The sequence below is a fragment of the Musca autumnalis genome, unplaced genomic scaffold (genome assembly GCF_047663935.1).
Source record: "Musca autumnalis isolate F117 unplaced genomic scaffold, ASM4766393v1 scaffold_2, whole genome shotgun sequence".
Lineage (NCBI taxonomy): Eukaryota > Metazoa > Arthropoda > Insecta > Diptera > Muscidae > Musca > Musca autumnalis.
The window spans coordinates 40349820-40373751 of NW_027411755.1; the positions used below are offsets into that span (position 1 = coordinate 40349820).

The following is a 23932-nucleotide window of genomic DNA, read 5'->3' on the forward strand; positions in this document are numbered from 1 at the left end:
TTTATTTTATTTTATTTTATTTTATTTTATTTTATTTTATTTTATTTTATTTTATTTTATTTTATTTTATTTTATTTTATTTTATTTTATTTTATTTTATTTTATTTACTTTTAATAATATCAGTTTCATTTCATTTTTTCGCTCGTCTCAATTTTACATGTCTTATTTATTATTGCCAAGTAAAAAATAATGCATGCTGTGGAACAAATATCATTCACACTTTGCAAGAGAACTGAGAGACTTATCAATATGGCGGAAAAATTGAGCAAGAGAGCACAACAACTGTGCTAAAAGAACAGTGATAGACAAATTTGCTAAGTCCCAATTTACATTGGGCGAGTTTACTTGCGGCATTTGTCATTTTGTAGGAGAGAGAGGTGAGGCATATGGTAACCCTTTGCCTCTCAGCACCCTCTCTCACCTACACACTGACAATTGCCGCAAGTAAACTCGCCCAATGTAAATTGGGACCAAGTGCAAGGGAAATTGAAAAGTAATTTTGTTGAACAAAAAAAGGTTATCACTTTTCAAAATAACTACTTTTTGATAAGTGCAAAATGAAAAGCGATAAGTTGTTTCGAGGAATAGGGCCCTGGTGTCAATTTAAGATATTGTTTGCAATATGTGATTCCGTTCAGAACAGATAATGTTTTTATTGTTTCGATGCGAAAAACTTTTTTTCGCGATGGAGAGAAGGTGGTACAAAATGTGTGTTATTTCAAATCTGGTAACTCATATGTCACACAGTTGCAGTTGACCAATAGAACTAAAACTTTGCAAATTTTCAGATTTGGGTGACAATACATGAATATGAAACCAAAACTAATATGGGCCAATTTCTTTCCTATAGCCCCCATATAACGGTACCACCCGATATCAAGCATTTTTATGTTTTATCTACATTTTCTGCTCAAATGTAATTTGGCATTTGGGGTTCTCAGTGGTCAAAAAAATCTATTTACTAAAAAGTTAAAAATAAAAAATGATTAAAACAAATAAGAAAAGCGTTAAGTTCGCCGGGCCGAACTTTTTATACCCTCCACCACGAACTGTATTGAAGTGAATAGGAACAATTAGTTTTATTTCGTTTATGAAATTATTAAACTCTTCCTTTTATTGCAAGAGCTGATAATACTCCCTTCAAAACACTTAATATGGGCGACATTTTTGTTCTTTCCAAAACATGGACCAATATTTACAATTTTCGGAATTGAGCGAAATACATAAAATTGGGCAAAACCGTTAACAACATCGGGAGTGCCGTTCTATGGAGGCTGTATAAAACGTTAACCTGTACCGATGAAATTCTGGAGGAAAGTTTCGTATCCCTAGCGAAGACTAAATACCAAATTTCAGTTATTCCCATTGAATATTGTGGCTAAAACGTTCAAAATACCGAAAATTGGGAGGGATCTTTCTATGGGGGGTATATAAAAACATGGAACAATACCTGAAATTTTCAGGTGGGAAGTTTTATACCACCAACGGGGATTAAATATTAAATTTCATCCGTTTCGATTGGATATTGATGACATAACCTTAAAATACCGAAAATCGGAAAGTACACTTCTATGAGGTTATTTGAAGAAAATGGCTTATACTGATAATTCTCTTCTGCAATATTTTATACGCTCATGTCAATTTAAATACTAAATTTAAGTAATTTCGGTGGTATATTGAGGCCACAACTTTCAAAATACCGCCAATCGGAAGGTACGGTCCTATGGGGGTATTTGAGGACGTGGACCTATACCGGCACATTTCGGCTGGAATGTTTCATACCTCTATCAAAAACTTAATACTAAATATCAGCTATTTTGGTGGAGAACGAGCTATATGTAGAAAATCGGGAGGTTCCGTTCTATGGGGGCTATATGAAGACATGGACCTATACCGACAAACTTCAGGTGGCAAGTTTTATACCCTCAACGAAGACTAAGTACCATCTTGCAGCCATTTCCGTGTTCTAATGAGGCTAAATCCTTCAATATACCGAAAATTGGGATATACCGTTCTATGGGGGTACCCTCAAAACATGCACATATACCGACAAATTTCTGTGGGAGATTTTTGTAGCCCAGAAAAAGACTAAATATCAAATTTCAGCCACTTCGGTGGAATAATGAGGCCACAACCTTCAAAATACCGAAAATCGGGAGGTGAAGGCGTGGACCTATACCTACAAATTTCCGGGGGAAAGTTTTATACACCCAACGAAGACTAAATACCATATTTCAGCCATTTCGCTGCGATAATGATGATAAAACGTTCAAAATACCGAAAATCGGGAGATATCGTCCTATGGGGTCTATATCAAAACCTTGACCTATATAAACATTTGATGTTAGAAAAATTTCTTAGCCTGTGTAAACACAAAATACAAACTTACAACCGATTCTGTGGTCAATTGGGACTAATACATTCAAAATATCTTAAAGTGACGCGTACTATATATGGGGCGTTATATAGGGGCTCTACCAAAACGTGGACCTATATAAACAAACTTTGGTAGAAATGTTTTTTAGCCCCTGGAGACACAAAATACCAAATTACCACCAATTCGGTGCTCAAATGGGACTAATACATTCAAAATATCTTAAAATGACGCGTACTATATATGGGGCGTTATATGGGTGCTATACCAAAACGTGGACCTATGTAAACATTTTATGGTAGATATGTTTCTTAGCCTCTTGAAACGCAAAATGGAAAGTTTTAACCGATTCTGTGGTCAAATGACGCGTACTATATATGGGGCCTTATATAGGGGCTATACCAAAACGTGGACCTATATAAACAAAATTTGGTAGAAATATTTTTTATCCCCTGGAGACACAAAATATCAAATTACAACCATTTCGGTAGTCAAATAAGACAAATATCCTTAAATTTCCTTAAAACGACGACGCGTCACGCGTCACTTTGTATGGGGGCTATACGAAAACGTGGACCTACATAGCCCGCTTTCAATACCAAAAGTCCTACATATATAATAGATTTAACCAAAATTTCATCCACCTACTTCAATCCGTTTGGAAGCTAGAGTGATTTCCACAGACGGACGGACATGGCTATATGGATGTAGAATCGCACGCTGATCAAGAATATATATAGTTTGTGGGGTCTACAATAATTATTTCGAGTAGTAACAAACGGAATGACAAACTTAATATACCCCTCATCCTATGGTGGATTAAGTTACAGTGTTTTATTTATAATTGCACTAAAATCTAGGAAATAATTATTCTTCATGATGGAATCTCTCAAATAAAACGCTTTCCGTTTAATATGGTCGCCATTTGTAATGTAAATGCAAGCGTTTTAGATTTCATTGAGAGATTCCATTATGAAGAAGAATTATTTCCTAGATTTTAGTGCAGTTATAAATAAAACACTGTAACTTAATTTTTTTAATTATTTGCTATTGATTTAAAAACAAGTAAGAAAAGTCTATAGTCGGACGAAGCCGACCATGGGATACCCTATACCACTATCCCTGGACAATCGCTCTCCCCGGAACTTCTTTTCAATGATTGTGAAAATTTAATTATCAAATATCAGAGATGTAATGTATAATACTTATGACCAAAACCAAAAAGTTATCTAGCATGATAAAGACATTTTTGTAGCAGGAAAGGAAAATTTATTTCACACAAACTAAAATGTAATGAAACCCACTTAGGTAGTACTACTACTTCCGTTGTTTAACCGCTACGTTATTGAAATTTTTACCAATTTCACACAAAAGTTTCAGTCCATTTAACCCGCTAAATATTACCTGATCTTCACGTTGGTTTGTACGCTTTTTCTTCATCATAAACTCAAACTTTGTTTAAAATTTTGCGGGTTATTATTTTGACCTACAGATCCGCTACAAAATTGGTTAAAATTTTGTTTTTGGTCCATTTCATTCCCTGAACATTTCACGATCATCAGCAAAAACTAATCATTTCTATTCTGTCCCGAACCCAACCTCCTTAAATAATTGCGACTTCTAGCGAGTATATTATTACACTACTAACGGAATATATTAGGCTGTAACTATGTTATCTGATCATGCACACCAACATAATTGCCATCAGTTGAAAGGTCAATCGTTCCACTTTCAAGTATATCTCAGTTGTCCGGAATGTCACTTCCAGGAATTAAGATATAAGCTGTATATTAAAAACTTTCACAATTTTCACACAAAAGTTTTGGTCCATTTAACCCTCTAAATATTATCCGATCGCCATCTCAAATTGCAAGCTTCTCCTTTGTGATATACTCTTACCTTATTTAAAATTTGGTCCATTTCACCCGCTAAATATTTCACGATCATCACCAATAAGAATAGGGATCTATATTCTGATCTAAACCCGACCTCCATACAAAATTTCGTGACGATCGGTCCATAATTGCGGCCTTGAGCGTGTTTACAATTTATAATGGACAGACGGACGGACGGACACACATCTCAAAATCGCTTTATCTCGTCGAGATATGAAGATTGGTATACCACATTGGGGGTCTCCGACGAATATTTCGCGGTGTCACATGAATTTTTACCAAAACAAACTTATAATACCCTTTTCCACATTGTGGTATAGGGTATAAATACTAATTCAGTATCGCAGTGAGAGTATCTCTATTGTATCTACCCAACAGTCCGCGTCCAATGAACACATTCAAAGTAGATGTTCGACCGGGTTCCATTAGCCATCTCCGAGTAGAACTCAGGGAGTTTGCCGATGTAGTAGCACATTGGGGATTAACTGACTCACCAGTTGGTAGATCGAGTGATTTAGAGCTACCTTGAGCTGGTTTATATGTATCATTAATATTATTAGAAGTGCTTGAACTTACATGTCTATTGGAGATATTGGATATTGTACCCTCAGCCTTAAGCTAACGATAAAAATGTACCTAATCGAAATAATGGTCTTAGACTTCTCATCTCTTTTGAGAAACCCACTTCAAACTATGTTGAGTCGATTTAGTCCAGTTTGTCCGTCTGTCTGGCTCGAGCGCATGGTGACTCCCGACCGGATTTGGTCCAAATTTTAGATCTCGCAATATTTTGTCCAAACTTTATGTCATACCAATCCACCCCTTCGGGCACTCCCCCAACAAGACTTCAAAATGTTTGGCTGAAATGGTGTTCACAAAATCTCTCGAAGGTCCAAATCGGTTCACTCCTTCAGGTACCTGCCACACAAAATTTCACATATCCGATTTCACTGAAACAACCTAAAATTACTTCCACACGTACATATATTAAGAGGGTCTATATTGGACAACATCTTCGGATGCCTGCCTCACAAAAGTTCAACATAAGTGCAGTTTAAGGACTGTTCGAGGATCCATTGAACATTTTGACCAGTGATACTGTTTTCAGTTTTGTTTACAGCGATGTTCTATTTTTCGTGGATAAGTCCATGATTTCTGACCCAAAAGCTCTAAATCTTAGGACTCGACATGATAACTATCAAAAGGAATGAATTTTAACATTAGGTCCGCTTTCCAAATGGACTATATCGGACCCTTCTTACAGGTATCTTCACCACAAAAGTGCAAAACTTTTGCACTTTTATCGAAGTTAAATGTTTGAGCACAACATAAGCACATTTATTCACAAGACCCACAATTGTGAAGTTATATACCCCAAATGTTTCGATATTTTTGTCGGTTCAAAAAAGGCCACTGAAACTCCCAGACTAAACATTTTTTAGGAAAAAGATGTGGTTATGTGTATATCTTTGTCGGCAAACTCGACTGATATATTTTTAATTGTTTTCCCGAAAACAAAAGTTATGATTTTTTATTTTGATAATCAAGCTCAACTTGAAATAGAAAATTAATAAGAATTATTATTATCTTCGCCTTAACAGGCAAAATTCCAAAATAAAAAACCAGATGAGCCATGACTTGGACTTGAACCCACATGATCGAAAAAAATTAATAATAAAGAAATAAAGAAAATTAATAAAAATTATGAATTTTTATAAGTTTGCCTTCGCTGTACCGACAAAAGTGATTAATCATTGAGCATAGTCCTTGCAATCGGTTTTAATGTCATCGAGTCCATAAACATCTACTCGTACAATTAAAATAGAAATAAGCCGGAACAACAACCATTGCGGTATTTGATGGAGTTTTTCGACTTAACCTATTTTGTCAGGACTTAGCTAAAATTTTGCCGAGCTTTTTACAGAGAGATTTTTTCGACCATGTTTTAGCAAAGCCCCAATATGGGTTTCGTAGTCTCAAACAGTACTGTGAGTAGGATTCGGAGTCTATGAGTCGTAGTTTGTATCGCCCGACTCCTGATAAAAATGTTTTCTTTTTTTCTTAATGTAATTTTCTGAATTTTTTAGTTGGCTTGCACGAACTCTATCTTTTAAAATATAATGTTTTGGTGTTTTTCTGACATAAAAGATTATTTGAATTAATTCTCATTATTAAGGCAAAAATAATAAAAGAATATTATTTTCTTACAATATCCAGCTTTGAAAAAGAAGCCGTAGATTATTTTTGATTGGAAATATTCGATGCAAGTCTAATCTCGTATTCTAGTTATTTTTCTTTTTGGAGGTATTTATTTCAATTAATTAATTGATGGTATACAATTAACATTAAACATTTTTTGAAATATATATTTTTTTGTCAGAATCAGTCCTCGTGGTCAAAAATAATCTCCATTGAAAATTTAATAATACAAAACTTTTTAAATGGGACTGAACTTAGTGTGTGATATCTGGATATGTACGTTAAAGAAGAAGCAGATGCATTATGTTCGGGTCGAACTGTTTATATCCTCCGCAACATTAAAACACTGTATATATCTGCTCGACATATTCGCGAATGCAATCCCTACATTCAAACGTGGAGCTATTTTGACCACTTTCTGCATGGAGGTTCTCCCACCAAAAGGATTACCTAAATCTATATTACAGACGATATTTTTAAAAATTCGAAATACTGAAAAACTTAAGATACCGATATATATTAACAATTCTCTGCTAAATAAAAGCTGATGTGATTGAAAATTCCGGGATACAACAAAACGTAAACCTATATGGGAAATATTCATTTGAAAGACTCCTACTGCCTCCCACTATTGCTTAAGTTACACTGTGAACACAAATGTTGGGACAGAGATAATTCCTTTTGGAGATGAAAGCCCTTGGTGTGTGTATATTAAAAACCCCGAAGGACAGATGGGCCGTGATTCGAACTTCCGCGTTATGCAAGAGACCCTGTAAGCCATCATGAATTAGCATTATATCTTTGTTTGTTGTTTTTGTAGAGCACTTAAGCAACAGTAAACAAAGATATAACTCTAATTCCTGATGGCCCACAGGGTCTCTAACAAAAATTGCATCATGCCATAAGGCGGAAGTTCGACTCACGGCGGATCTGTCCTTCGGGGTTCATAATATACTCACCAAGGCCTTTCTTCCCCAAGAGGAATTTTCCGTGCCCCAGGCTTTCACCTCCATTTTGTTGCACAGTGTTATCTGATCTAATCTAGAAAGGTACCACCTACGGGGCTATATCAAAGAGTCAACCTATCATTAAATTTTTTGGCGGAAAAGTTTTATAGCTGCAGGGAACTTCAAGAGTCAAATTGAGGGTAGTTTCATCAAAACAATGTAGACCCTCAAAAATGGACCCATGTTGACGAATTTTACTCCCAATTTACATTAGGCGAGTTTACTTGCGGCAATTGTCAGTTTGTTGGTGAGAGAGGGTGTTGAGAGGCAAAGGGTTACCATATGCCTCACCTCTCTCTCCATCAAACTGACAATTGCCGCAAGTAAACTCGCCTAATGTAAATTGGGACTTAGTGAAGAAATTTCGTGACCACTGAAAATTCCCGAAAATCGGGAGGTACAGTTATATGGGGGGATCTACCAAAACATGGACCTATATTGACGATTATTTTTGAATAGACAAAATTGTAGCTAAAATTCTCAAAATACCGATCATTACAGCTAGTTCGGTTAAAAATTGCAGCTAAAATTCTCAAAATACCGAAAATCGGGAGATACCGTTATATGGGGGCTATACCAAAACATGGACCTATGTTGACGATGTTTGGTGGAGATGTTTCATGACCACTGAGAACCTCAAATGTCAAATTGCAGATATTTCGGTTACAAATTGTTGCTAAAATTCTCAAAATACCGAAAATCGGGAGGTACCGTTATATGGGAGCTATACCAAAACATGAACCTATGTTGACGATGCTTGGTGGAGATATTTCATGATCACTGAGAACCTCAAATGGCAAATTACAGCTAGTTCGGTTAAAAATTTTAGCAAAAATTCTTAAAATACCGAAAATCGGGAGGTACCGTTGTATGGGGCCTATACCAAAACATGGACCTTTGTTGACTATGTTTGGTGGAGATGTTTCATGACCACTGAGAACCTCAAATGTCAAATTGCAGATATTTCGGTTACAAATTGTGGCTAAAATTCTCAAAATACCGAAAATCGGGAGGTACCGTTATATGGGAGCTATACCAAAACATGGACCTATGTTGACGATGCTTGGTGGAGATATTTCATGACCACTGAGAACCTCAAATGGCAAATTACAGCTAGTTCGGTTAAAAATTTTAGCTAAAATTCTCAAAAAACCGAAAATCGGGAGGTAACGTTATATGGGGGCTATACCAAAACATGGACCTATGTTGACGATGTTTCGTGAAGATATTTCATGACCACTGAGAACCTCAAATGTCAAATTGCAGATAGTTCGGTTAAAAATTGTGGCTAAAATTCTCAAAATACCGAAAATCGGGAGGTACCGTTATTTGGGGACTATACCAAAACATGGACCTATGCCCATATCCTGTGGTATATAAGTTTGTTGATCACTAGGAACCCTAAGTGCCAAATTATAGCTAATTCGGTCGGCAAATGTGGCGAAGAACGTCAAAATACCTCAATCCCGAGGTACCGTTATATGGGGGCTATACCAAAAAGTGGACCGATATAGCCCATCTTCGAACTTGACCTGCCTATGGAAAAAAGACCCTCGGGTGCAAAATTTCAGAACTCTATCTCAATTATTGCGGACGCTAGAGTGATTACAACAGACGGACAGACAGACGGACATGGCTAGATCGTCTTAGAATTTTATCCTGATCAAGAATATATATACTTTATAGGGTCGCAAATGATTAGTTCGATGTGTTACAAACAGAATGACAAACTTAATATACCCTCCATACTATGGTGGAGGGTATAAAAATCCATAGAGGGCATCAACATCGATAATATATAGAAGATTTTACATAATTGCTGAAATTCTGGTCAGTATCAGCCAAACTATTGGGAGTTGAACCAAGTAACCCTTACAAAAATCATCCAAATAAAGTTCTCAGCAATTCTTCAGAACATTCGGAAACTCTAAAATGTTTACTTCATGTTGTTTCAGCGGTATTTTGCATCATATCTTTTACAACACGTATTTCAAACACAGTTCACACCAACAGTTTATTCTCGCATTTCGGATTTCACTACATTATTGACATGTTTATTAAATCGTCGTTGAAAAATGTACTGAAAAACGTGATAGAGGAATACAACCTTGGCATGTTCTGAAGAGTTGTGTATTACATTCCAGCGAATATTTTCGCAAAAGAAAACATTGAGAAAAATATTAACAGTTTTGGAGATATGGAGCGAAATGTAAACAAATTATGGACATTTTCGATATATTTTAAAATTTGAGGCAATAAATGTAATTTTTCGAGTACATTATTTCTACAAATATTTTATCCTTGTCCTTATATAGAAATTTGCTTCAGAGGTGAGATGAACAAATGGGGCCCTAAATCCAAGCTGGATCTGACACAACAAAACTAGAGTTGGGCACTCTCGTTCAATTGAGCGATCCGGATCACTATCTCGTTCAATGGACACCGGTAATTTCTTTGACAAAACTGCGTATGCATAATTTTACACGATGGTTTTTATGACGTTACTCATTCATCTTTGAACGAGGACAGCGATCCGGATCGTTCACTTGAACGAGATTGCCCAACTCTAAACAAAACCCAACTAGGGTTTTTGTCGCTTGGGTCTGTACTTTCAAAAAATCCTCAGCTCAAATTGTTTGCACAAGATTCCCTTAAAACTTTTGCACAGTGCAATTAATACTATAGAAAAAGTTTCCTATGTCGGAGTGGTTTCGAACGGTTTAATATTCTTGAATCTCTTCCTTCCAGGAAAACAACAGTGGTTGAGGGAACATGTGGAATAATTTTGTATATCTAGACCTTCATATTGGGAGCCACTGTGGTACAGTGTTAAGCACGTTCGCCATGCGCTCAGAAGGTCTGCGGTTCAATCCCAGACCAGAACATCAAGATTTTCGTCGATGACAAATTCCCTCAGAAATGTTGGCTTACATTTCCTGAGTATTTCAGCCATGAACTATTTATCTACAAGTGCTGTCGTAAATCACGCCGTTCTGACTCGGCTATAAAAAGTCTATATGAATCGGCGTGCACTTACTGATATGAGATAAATTCCCTTGTCCCTTCGGTAATGTTGTGGAAGCATGTATATGTATATAGACATTCATATGATAGAATATTTTCTTCGATCTGTACTCGTTTCTTTCATGTTACACGCAAAACGATATGAACGACATTGTTCTAATATTCTTTGTATGAAATCTTTTTCTTCTTTTGGCCAAAGCCATCGAAAAACATGCAGGTAAACAGCCATAAAATAGGGGAGAAATTATTTCTTTTTAATGACTTATTGTCGTTACATGCATGTAACTTAAAACGTCAAAAGGAAAAGACGTATGCCATTCATTAAGGAGAAGAAGAAACAAAAAAGCAACAACGGCAAACAGTCATCAAAGAAATCAGGTTGGAACAGATATCGTTTATACACATATAGGAACACTAACTACATGGATATATGCCATAAAAAGACATAATTTGTGTTGGTCGTTATTTGTTTGAAAAAAAACTTGCGCTAGAGGAGGGTAGTGTGGGTAGTATCTAAAGAGACAGGGGAGTTGTTAGCAGCAATAATATTTTTTCAGTTACTTTGATTTCCATTTACTGCGTTTGTTGTTCTTTCTTTTTATTCCACTGTTTGCCTATTGGTTGACTAATGCTTCTTGAAAGTTAGTGTTTTTCTTGAACACGATGGAGGAGGACAACGATATATTTGTTTGTGTTTTTTCTTTATTTCGTAAATAGAAATGAGTTTTTAATTCATTTATATGTGCATGAGATATTTGCCTATACATTTCTACTCCTCCGCCGCTTGTGAGTAGAAGTAGCAACTACCATTATTGAACAAACAAACAATGGCTTGTGTTCCACGGGTCCTTTTTCTATTTCCAACTTTGTGTCTTCGACATATGCCACATATGAATGTTGTTTCTTTTTTTTTTTTTGTTATTAATGATGGCTTAAATATAACAACAAACAAAGACATAAATAAACACAAGTTAATGACGCATACTATATATTGAAGGCACAAAAAAAAAAACAGAAAAACATTTAACATAAATCACGCCAAGGCTTTACTGCAATAAAATATCAAAACAAAGTTTTTTGATTGTTTTCTATTTTAATGGCTGCTTCTGCTTCGCATCAGGTTTGGTGTACAGAAGTAGGGAGACAATTTTTCAATTAATGTGAAATTCATTAATTTTTTGTTGAGTTTCAGAAAATGTCTTTCAAAATGAAATAAACTTTAGAAATGAACTATATCGGCCTTCTGCCCCACAAAAAGTTATCAACTTTTGATAAAATGCGTTTTAGGCACTCTTCAAGGAATGTTTTGGAATTATTATCGGATGTAATCCTTGTGATCCCGGGGAAGTACATAATTCTTTAGGTAATGGACCAAATACACGAGAAACCCCTGTGGCAACCTTCTGCACCACAAAAGATCAAAATTTCACTTAAGTGCAGTTTCTGAGCAGATTAAAAATCGTGTTCAACCAAAAGTTGGTCATAATAATGTACATCGTAATATTTCTTCTAAACCTAAATCAAATTCAAAGAAGTACTACATCGCACAGTGGATCCACCCATTGCACTATAGGTAATTTGCCCCGTTTTTGAGACAAAAATTAACTACAGCGGAATTAAAGGATTTTTTAACTTTTTAAATTATTTATGTGTAAAAGTGAGATAAAACAAAGATTTTTACAGATAAATTCGGATATAAGGAACAACGGTTATAAGCAACTACGTATATAACGAACAAAGCTATTTTTTCTAATGTAATTTTCATTGGTTTTCTTATACACAAGAACCTGATGAAAACGATGACGGTAGTAAGTAACACAAATTTTGCCCCCGCGAGTAGATTTTCCAACGAATTGTTACTACAGTTTTATATATTTTTTGAATATACGTTAATAAAGACGAGTAAACCGTTATCAATGATTAATATGTAATAAAGAGATAAAATAAAGCTTACTACTGCCTCACCGTTTATAGAAAACCACGGATATACCGAACAATTTGTCGCCATTACTTATTTTACTTGCAATGAAATTGTAAGCAACAATATTTTTTACATTTATTATTTACTAGCAGACCCCGGTCCGCGTTGCTGGCCCGTCGTAATGAGTTTTAATGAAAACTTTTTTTCGACTTTATGCTTCAAAATTCAAAAATAGGTAGTTTCTACCTCACTTCTTCGGTCTGTTGTCAAACCGAGAAGGATTTTTTGTCTGTAACCTTTCTTTTCTCTTACGGACTTTGTCGGATTTTTCGCCAATTTATGCTTTTTAGGATTTATAATCGTCCATGTCCCTGTCTTTATCATAAAGCGATCTAATTTTAAAGGTTAAAAAGTGGTTAAATCGAATTCTCCCGCTTAATGAGACTTATATGTTTTAGCTTTTCATGGCTGATGGACCGTTGAACCTCACCATCCAAGTAAATTTGTAAATATATAGTTTTTCTTGATCGGGGGCGCAGCCACCGTTGTCTCGAAAACTAATAGGCAACCCGATGCACTCATAAGTTTAGCAAATATAGCGATTATAAAATAATAGGCCCCGAAATTCGTCTACAAATATATAGCATTTTGGACCACGGGACATACCTAAACTTTTTCTGAATATTTGGTTCAGTAGTTTTGGAAAAAAAATGTTTTGAAAAGAGTGGGCTGATGACCACAGTTTTCAAGATATAACATATTAAAAAAAAGTAGGCCTGGTCCGGTATCTTGGCTTCAAATATGTACCTAGGGTGCACACAACTTCATTGTCTACCAAACTGTATGCTGAAACCGATATAATCATACATTTGGCTTATATATAGCGTTTAACAGAAAGGCATGGGGAAGGTACCCCACCTCTTTCGAAATTCATAATATATACATAACAACGGCAAACATTGAGCTTTTGTCGCGAATTTTATGGAAATCCCTTCAGTAGAATTGCAGTTATGACATATTAAATAAAAACAGGCGTGGTCGGGCCTATAGGCCCTAAAGAAGTACCTAGATTGTAGATTAATCCGTAAATTTTTAATCCGATACATGCATAATTTTTGCAAATATAACGTTTTTTTAAAATATCACATAGGGGAGGTACCCCGCTCCCTCTGGAATTCAATAAAATATGTAACCTGTTTTCGGGGGGGCGTGGTAAATTTTTCTTTCCAAAAAACCTAAGTTGGGTTATGACAGCATTTGATTTTTATTCATAAAGGTAAGGGTTTTTTCAAATATACCCCTTCAAAATTCAAGAAAATATGACCGTACATTCCCTGACATTTTCCGGAAAATCGGTTCAGTAGTTTTGTAGATGTAACATATTTTAAAAAGTGGGTGTGGTTAAGTCATTGGATCCTAAAAAAGTGGGTAAGGTTTTCCGAAATAGATACATACGTAATTATTGTAAATATAACATTTTTAAAAAAGTAGGGTATAGGGGAAGAAGTATCCCGCCCCTTCCGATTCAACTGAATTTGTATCCTATTTTAAGCGGTGGCCATCCTTGTACATTCCCTGGCAATTTCAGGAAAATCGGTTCAGTAGTTTTTGTAGAAATGATAAAAATTTAAAATTGAAAAAAGTAGGTGTACATTTTCATTGCATAAAAAAATATCGAAATCGGTCCAGCCGTTCCCAACTGATGCCATGACCAACGAACGACATTTGATTTTTATTTTTAAAGATTTAAAAGTTTAGACAAATCGCGATTTCATTGAAAATCCCTTCAGTACTTTTGTAGATATAACCTAATTAGAAAGTGAGCGTGGTCGGATCTTAAGTCCCAAAATAAGTACATACGTAAGGTTGGAGACACAATCGCCATTGACTCGCAAATAAATTCCGAAACCGATACATTCGTATTTGTTGCAAATATTGCATTTTTACAAAATTAGGGCATTGGGGAAGTACCCGCCCGATCCGAAAGTTAAAAAATATGTAGCCTATTTTTATCGGGGACCAACCCTGTACATTCGCTGAAAGTTTCAGGAAAATCGATTCAGTAGTTTCGTAGATATAACTTATTTAAAAAAGTGGGCGTTGTCCAGTCTTAATGCCCCAAATAAGCACGTAAGGTCGGAGACACAATCGGCATTGACTCGGAAATTAATTTTCAACGCGATACATTTGTAATTGTTGCAAATATTGCATTTTTACAAAATTAGGGCATAGGGGAGGTACCCCGCCCGATCCGAAATTCAACCAAATGTGTAGCCTATTTCAACAGAGGGCCATCACTGTACGTTCCCTGAAAATTTCAGGAAAATCTGTTGAGTAGTTTCGTAGATATAACATATTTATAAAAGTGGGCGGAAAAGTGGGCGTGGCCAATTTTTCTTTGCATAAAAACCTAAGCTGGACTATGACTAACATTTCCACAAAAAATTATCCAAATCGCTCCAGCCGTTTTCAACTGATTCAATTACCAACAAACGACAATTGAGTTTTATATATAAAGATTTCCTCAAACCAAACTTCCACAATTTTAAGACTTTTTATTGAGAAGTAACCTAATAAAATCTCATAAATATCAAAAAACGGGCAAAATCGGGTTTTGAAACCTAGTAATACCAATGCAGAAGACTTTCAGTAATGTGTTCTAGGTGGCAAAATCACGGCCAAACTCGGCCAATTTAGTATAAGTCTATATGAAGTGAATTTAAGAAAAATAAAATATTTATTTCTGAATTTTTGTGTTTTTTGGTCGCTACCCAAAATGTTTAACCTATATTATATATTAAATAAATTCCTCTCGTAATTGCCAATCTATTCCATTTTACATATATTTATATTTGGCTTATTTTTCCGCGATTTTAAATACATTGAAATATGCCTTACAATATATATTTTTTTATTTCTTCTTCGAAATTCTCACTTTGACTGCAATTCAAACCGCGATAATGACGCTATTTTGAAAAATATCATTCATATTAATAAATTTTGACATGTTCTTTTTTCAATGCCAACTAAAAAATTATTATTATTAAAAGTTGCAAAATCGACTTTTTGCCTCAAAAACTGGGCAAATTACCTATAGTGCATTGGCCAAAAATAAAACAAGTAAGAAAAGCGTTAAGTTCGGTCGTGCCGAACTTTTTATACCCTCCACCACAAATTTCAGCCATTTCGGTGGATTAATGTGGCCACAACCTTCAAAATACCGAAATGCGGAAGGTACCGTTCTATGGGGGCTATATGATGGCGTGGACCTATATCTAAAAATTTCTGGGGGAAAGTTTTATACGCCTAAAGAAGACTAAATAATTTTTACACTCTTCATATTTTTGGCCACTTTCTCCATACAAGTGTGCGTCGGACAAATTCTTCTACACCTTTTTTGGGTTCAGAATTATTTGAGTTGTGATTAGTGACTTTTCATTTGTAATTCCAGAATTATACAATTGAAATGTTGTCGAATTTCATTAAGCGCAGAATAAGAGCTATTCGGGGACAGTTTTGAAATTGTTATGGTACCGATTAGTTCTTAGTTCTTATGGTACGGATTACGATATACATATAATTTTTTGCTTAGGCAAGTCTTTTTGAGATTTGCGCTCCGAAATGTCTTAAAACCTTTGCTTGAACCATATGAAATTGAGATTTTTAAGAATATAGGGAAATTAAAATACCGATCTAGCGTGCAGAAAATAAAAAAAGGACTTGAAAGAAACTATGAAACATTAATAAAAACCAAATTTCCTTTACAATTCCATTTGAAAAAAATTTTAAAAAAATTTTGCGAGCACAGCTACGGTTTTTGGTATCAAGGTTAAGGAAAAAATTCTGGTTTCAAATCTGTTCGCGTTCACAAAATTGGCCGATGCGCGCAAATCTTATAGCGGTTTCTATTCTCTTATAAAGAAAAAATATTTTAACATTTCTTACTTCTTGTCTTAAGAAAATGTATGCATATATCGGTAACAGCATTTGATATCCGTCCGCAGATGCACCATAATTTCTAAAATTTGTTTTTATTGTCGCGTAAAATCAAAGAAATTAAAAAAAGTCTGGGAACAAATCCAAATTATACTACCTCAGAGCCCGTATAAACCTCTTTAAAATAAATTAAAAAACCTACAGAATCTAGACAACGCACAGAGGGAACATGTGTGTTAAAAGTTGATTAAAACTCCTAACAAGCTCATTTGTGGTCCGATTGACGTAAAATTTGGCACAAATCATATTTTCGGTCTAAAGACTAGCTCTACAGAAAATAGTGAGAGTTGGTCCAGATTTAGATACAGCTCCCATATACATATATTGGCATCCGAGTTTAGATAAATCATACGCAAAAAGCGGTATATATACATTTGATAGAACCGGAAAGTTAAATAATGCATCCAAACTTAGACGATGTAAAAGTATGCTTAATTTCGTCCAAATCAGTCCAGATTTATTTGTAGTTAAGTCAATATAGAGTTTTTATTTCACATTTTGTTAAAGTTGCACAAAAGCCACAATATACCTTCGATCACGATTATATTTGATAAAATCTATCTTAAATTTTATGTTGATAGGATTTAGATCAAATAGGTTCAGATGTACATGCAGCATGCAGCTTCCATATATATTTTTTAAACAACAGACAAAAATATTGATTTTAAATTATTGTTTTTTCGAGTGGCAAAATTTGTGTTAGCCATTTTAGTCAAGATATATTCAATTATATTCTCCAACCTAGCACCTCATAAGCTGATGAAACTTGGTACATATATGATAGTATTAAAAATAAAGCAAATTTATTATGACTATTATAAATACATAAATATTTAAAATATGTATATAATTATGAAAATTAAATATACCAGTTGATGAGAGTTATTAAAGATGATCCTGTAATAACGACATAGCAGTTGCTGTAAAATGTTGACTATTTCTCTTGGAAACAGTACGTGTTGATGCTAAGAAAGGATCCGAGGTAAGAAGTAGCCCATTCAAAACATCTATATTAAAGTCAATTCCAGAAAATTTTCGTGTGTATTTTTGTCTATATAAACGAAAATGCTTGTTTATAGCCTCCGCGGCTTCTTCGGACAATTGTCCTATAGGAACAATAACATTGGATATCACTGCAGGAGAATGAATTAATATCTTTTGTAGAGTTGTGGACATCGGATGCCAGGATTACAAATCAACATACAATTTTCGGTTTCCATTCTGAAAGAACCAATTGTATCAATTTTGATTGGAAAGCCAGATGAAATTATTTCTATAATAATACTGAATATTGGAATTAATTCTAAATTAATGCCAGTAATTGCACCGGATATTTCACAATTCGAAAAAAAAAATTGCGTGATGTGTTCCCATCATTAGTATTTCCAAATCCTGCTTTGAGGAAATCGACAATTAGGCCTAACTTGTCCTTGACATGTTTTTGTATCTTTTTTTTCTTCTTTCTTCTTTGTCTTCCGACACCGTTCTTTGTTGCCACTTCTTCGTGAGAAGTTTATATGATGTACGTAATAAATGCTCAAAAAGTCGAATTCTTTTATGAAGGACTAGCAAAGTGCCCGCTACTTCGTATGCGGAAAGGGTATAAAAACAAATAACAATATATAATATGAAAATGGCGAATTTTAATCAATATTTATTTTAGTACTGTTCGTCCCTTTTTAGTTCGATTTTCAAAAAGATCAGCCTTATCTCACCTTTACACATTAACAGCGAGACAAACGTTGCAATACTCACTCTAACTCCAAACATACAGATTCCAGCACAGTCCCTACACCCAAGAAATTGAGTACACTTATAGCACGTTTTTCGACGACATGTCTCAATCCTACACTAACTTGAATACAAAATAAAAACAGTAATCGTAATTCTAAATCTCAAGATTCCAGGTGTATCCGTTCATCCAACTCCAAACTGTATCATTTCGTACTCTTCGTATCCATAAGTAAGGTTTTCGAAAACTAACTCAATTCTTCACTTAAACAGTAATCTTAATTCCACATTTCAGGATTTCAGCTCTATCCGTTCATACAAATCCAAATTGTAACAAATTTGGTACCATTTAATACTATACGTATCCAAAGTACGAATTTCTAATCCTACCTCTATCAACACTCCAACATCAATTTTAATTCCCAATTTCACGATTCCAAATCTATCAATGAAATCCAAATTGTACCATATTTAGTACCATTAAGTACTTATCCTACCCATAACTAAAAATTTCCACAACTTTATCAATTCTACACTCCAACAGTACTCCTTATTTCAAATCTCGGGATTTCTGCTATGTATATCCGTTCACTCAAATCCAAATTGTACCAAATATTTTACCTTAGTATTATTCGTACCCATAAGTACGAATTTCCACAATTACCTCAATCCTACACGCCAACAGTAATCTTAATTCCAAATTTCAGGATTACAGCTGCATCCAATCACAGCAATCCAAATTGTACCAAATTTGGTACCATTTAGTAATTTTCGTATCCAACGTATGAATTTCCAAACCTACTTCTATCAACACTCTAACAGTAATCGTAATTCCGAATTTCAGGATTCCAAATGTATCCGATCACCCAAATCCAAATTGTACCAGATTTGGTACCATTTAGAACTTTTCGTACTCATAAGTACAAATTTTCAAAACTACCTCAGTGCTAAGTTCAAACAATAAGCTTAATTCCGAATTTCAGGAGTCCAGATACATCCGATAACTCAAATCCAAATTTGGTACCATTTAGTAATATTAGTATCCAAAGTAAGAATTTCCAAACCTACCTCTATCAACACTCCAACATTAATTTAAAATCCGAATCTCACGATTCCAAATGTATCCTATCACTGAAATCCAAATTGTACCAAATTTAGTACCATTTCGTACTTTTCCCACTGATAACTAAAAATTTCCAAAACTTTATCAATCCAACACTTCAACAGTACTCCTTATTCCAAATCTCGGGATTCCAGCTATATCCGTTCACTCAAATCCAAATTGTACCAAATTTTGTACTATTCGTACCCATGAGTACGAATTTCCACAACTACCTCAATCCTACACGCCAACAGTAATCTTAATTCCAAATTTCAGGATTACAGCTGCATCCAATCACCGTAATCCAAATTGTACCAAATTTAGTACTTTTTGTTCCCATATGTCCGAATTTCCAAACCTACCTCTATCCAACAGTAATCTTAATTTCCAATTTCAGGATTCCAAATGTATCCGATCACCCCAATCCAAATTTGGTACCACAAGTATCCCAATCCCACACTCCAATAGTAATCATAATTTAAAATTTCACTATTCCTGCTCTATCCGATCACTTAAATTCATATTGTACCAAATTTGGTACCATTTAGTACTTTTCGTACCCAAAAGTACGAATTTCCCAAATACCTCTATCCTACACTCCGACAGTAATCCGTTCCCCCAAATCCAAATTGTCCTTATTTGGTACTACCCATATGTACGAATTTCGAAAACTACCTCCATATCTCAAACCTACACTTTAACAGTAATAGTAATTCCAAATTTCAGAATTCCAACTTTATCGGATCGCCCAAATTCACATTTTACCAAATTTAGTACTATTTAGTACAATTCGTACACATGAGTACACATTTTCAAAACCACCTCCTAATATCAACTTATCTTCTAAACCTTGATTTTCTTTCCAAATTTCACGATTTTAGCTCTGTCCGTTCACGTTATACCAAATGGTACTAAATTTAGTAACTTTTAGTACTTTTCGTACACTTATAGTTCGAATTTCCAAAAACCCTTTGGTACACCTTTCTAACTCTTCATCAGTGAACCTCATTCCAAATTTCAGAATTCTAGCTCTCCGCGTTTGCCTAATACTGAGGGTACCATATTTAGTACCTTTTAGTACTTTGCGTACTGTTCTAGTTCGAATTTCCAAAAACCGAGCCTTATCTGACCTATTCGGACCATGAGTGACCCTCACCCAAAATTTCAAGATTCTAGCTCCAGCCGTTTAGCCTGGGCGTTGATTATGAGCTAGTCAGTCAGTCAGTGAGTCATCATTACTGAACTGTTTTATAAGTATAGATATTTAACTTCAAAAGAGCCTCCGTGTATTTCATTTTAGGAGTTCCCAACGCATTTTTTATTTGCATTTGTTTTAATAAAGACAATTTTTTTATATTCCAATAACTTACCTGATATAATCATATCTCCCCTTTCTGTTGTCCAATAATTAATTGAAGCAGGATATGCTTCAGTATGACATTCCAATGTAACATCTTGACCAATATAGGCTCCTTCCAATTGATTGGGTATTGAGAGCATGGGAGGAACTGTAAATGAATTGCAGAAAACAAAAACCATTTTCAATACACACATTTCGACACTACATACACAAAACAATAACAACAAAAACCAACAAAAAGCCAAGTTGCAAAAACAAACTACTTTTAATTGAAAATATCTGTTTTCGTCATTTCATTACTGTGGGATTTTTTTCCTGCTACGTTTCAATTTTACCATTCGATTGTGACTTCACATAACTCCCCCTCTCACATTTTTGTTTGGCTATTAGAAACAATTAATAGTTTTGTGTTCTGTTCACTTTTTTGCTTAGTTTCATCTTTTTTCTTGTTGTTATTTGTATTCAATTCCTTTCAATTTGTGTAAATAAATTTCATTTGAAAACAAAAATAACTAATTCCATTAGAGTCTTAGTAGAGAAATGAAACAGCAGAGACAAAAACATACAAACGCACATATGAATTGGAATATAAAACTGTATCAATTGCTGCTGTCATTGCCAGACATTCAGACAATAACTGCCACAAGGAAAATAAAATCCAAGTCATATAGGAAACAATTGATTTGCATTAAATTGTCAGGGAAGAGAAAAATATGTGTTACTCGGACGTTGTTTTTGTGACTGAAGAAGATATGTAATATGAACTATACATTTATTGTTAAAGGCCTACATTTTATTGGCATAATTTAAGGAAATACGACAAATGCATTTGTAGCTCCACAAAATGGGGTTAAGATTTTGTTATGTATGTGCAGTGCTGCTTAAAACATTTGCAACTGGAATGACTAGATCATATATTGTATAGTTCTGAGGAAGTTTGTGGATTTTAAATGCAAATATGTTTGTAGATTTATTTGACCACCTTTAAAGATTTAAAAAGTAATTTGCAGAAATTGTACTTATTTTACAAAAATATACAAAACAATGGTCGAACTCACTTTTGGTTCTGCTCAAAACATTTGCAACTGAAAAAATTTAATTCAAAATCTTAGGAGATTATTTATGTTTTGATAATACTGTGTGTTATTTTCTGAGTCATGGTTTATTAACCATATTCTGACACTGCAGCGTGATAGAAGACCAAAAATAAAAAGACCTGATGCTTTGATGTCAAAAGGGATCAGTTTGTCAGGCACATATCTTCTAAGCCGCTAGGAATTTGGGTTTAAACGTAGAAGCAAAGTTGTAGATCTTGTCCTAAAAAATAATAACACATAAAATCCATTACTCTTCATCTGCTATGTGAAAATCGTCAAGGTCAAATTTCCATTATAATTTTTTTCTCGGATTTTAGATTAGATATTTATTTTTTTCTCCTATTCTGGTCCACAGTACCGAACCGCCCAAAAAGTTAGGATACAGTCAACTACAAAAATGTATCTAAGATAAATAAACAACTTTCTAGAACATATCGACGCCTCCAAACAATAGTATGCTAAGTCGACTTAGCATGTTTTCAAGTTCTTTACATTTTTACATTTTACGTCCTTTAACTTAAATTCTGTCAAATTTTGGTAATGATCGGTCAATCCGAACAGAAGTTATAAACAAATGTTTACTCAGAATAGTAGTGAAGGTCAAAGAAAACTGTAAGCTTTGAGAGCTTCTCCTGCAAAACTCACTTTTCAGACTTAGCATACTATTATTTGGAGGTGTCGATATAAAGACTCTAGGAACGATTCTTTAAGCTGAAATTCGCAAACAATAACATTATTTTTAATGTTTCTCCCTGCTCAGACCTGGAAATAACGAACTGTTCAAAACCCAAGGAAATTTAAAAGGTTTGTGCGATTCTCTAAAGATGAAAACACATCCAACGTTTGAGTAAAGTTTTGTGTTTGACGTTGAGAAAAAACAACAACAACAGAGCGACGCCGACACCAAAGTCCAGAGTTGATCTGCTTGGCGACATATATTTCAAATGAATCTGAATTTTTCGGCATCATGCCCAACAGTGTAAAAACGGCCAAAACGACACAAAACTTTATCCAAACGTTTTATGTGTTTTCAGCTTAACACATTTTTTGAGTTACCGACAAAAATCGGTAACATAAAAATGCTTATAATTTCGGTAATTAACGAAACATTTCGTTAAGTTAGCGACGAATAAAAAGTAGTCGTAAAGTTCTACCGATAGCAAGAGTGTTGTCAACTTTTATTTGATCTTTTCATTCATAACTTTACGTTTTAAAGTTACCGATTTTTGTCGGTAATTCAAACAAGTAAAAAAGTATCGGTCGGCTTTGCCGACAGAGATATATCCTCAGCCTGTGTGGACTAAAATACTTTTTTCCAAAAAAAAAAAAAAAACAAGTAAAAAAGTGTCAGTCGGCTTTGTCTACAGGGGTATTCCCTCAGCCAATGTGAATTAAAACTCTCATCTACGGACAGATAGAATGTATTTCGCGTCTCTTCAGAATTTTGTGGCCCTTTTTCAACATTTGAACTTGCCGACAAAAATGTGGATTAGGAATTAACACAAATGTTGAAATTTTGTCGGGGAGGTACCCTTAGGGAGGACCGATATGGGTTCAAAGTTTGGACCAAATTGGTTGCACCATTCAAGTGATATCGTCCTAACATTTTAGTGACATTTTTTAAATATTGGGGAGAAGTACCGGAAGTTGGAACCGGTAATGCCCCATGAAACTAAGTTTGGATAAAATATGACGAAGACCAAATGTTGCACCAAATCGGTAGAACAGTTCGAGAGCCACATATAGTGACATAGGGATTTTTACACCTTTCGTGATGTTTTCCCAAGAAATATGGGCCTGCCCCTGAAAAAACTTTTACCGTCGTAATGGAGGTAGCAATTGCAAATCGCTTCAACAAAAATCAAAGTGATTCGAGAGCAGGTCTTCAAGTGAACTCATCCGAAATTTTGTATCTGAGGTATCCAAAGGAGTGGACAAATATAGTCCATATTCGAACCTGATCTATGTCTTGTAGATATATTAGGATGTGCAGAGTACGGATTACATCAGTCACTCCCTTCAAGAGTTATCGTGCGCATATTTTTTCCGAAGATTTTTGAATTTTTGTGAGGGAGGTACCTGAAGGAGTGGACCGACATGGTTTATCTTCGAACTTAAACTATGTGTGGACAAAATATTACGAAGGCCAAATGTTGGACCGAATTGGCAGATCCGTTTGAGATTTATCTTGTGCTCCATCCACTAAACACGGTGTCATAGGGGTT

The 23932-nt window shown here is 34.8% G+C and overlaps 1 protein-coding gene across 7 annotated transcripts in view; it reads right to left on the bottom strand.

Annotated features, from left to right (window-relative positions):
• The window catches only part of DIP-kappa (Dpr-interacting protein kappa), a 370228-nt gene that overhangs the window by 81250 nt on the left and 265046 nt on the right, over positions 1 to 23932 (bottom strand). For all 7 annotated transcript variants that reach the window (XM_073967606.1, XM_073967604.1, XM_073967605.1 and 4 more), the window contains one exon: positions 20621 to 20758. In XM_073967606.1, coding sequence (XP_073823707.1) covers positions 20621 to 20758 — 138 coding nt within the window. The remainder of the gene's footprint in view (positions 1 to 20620; positions 20759 to 23932) is intronic.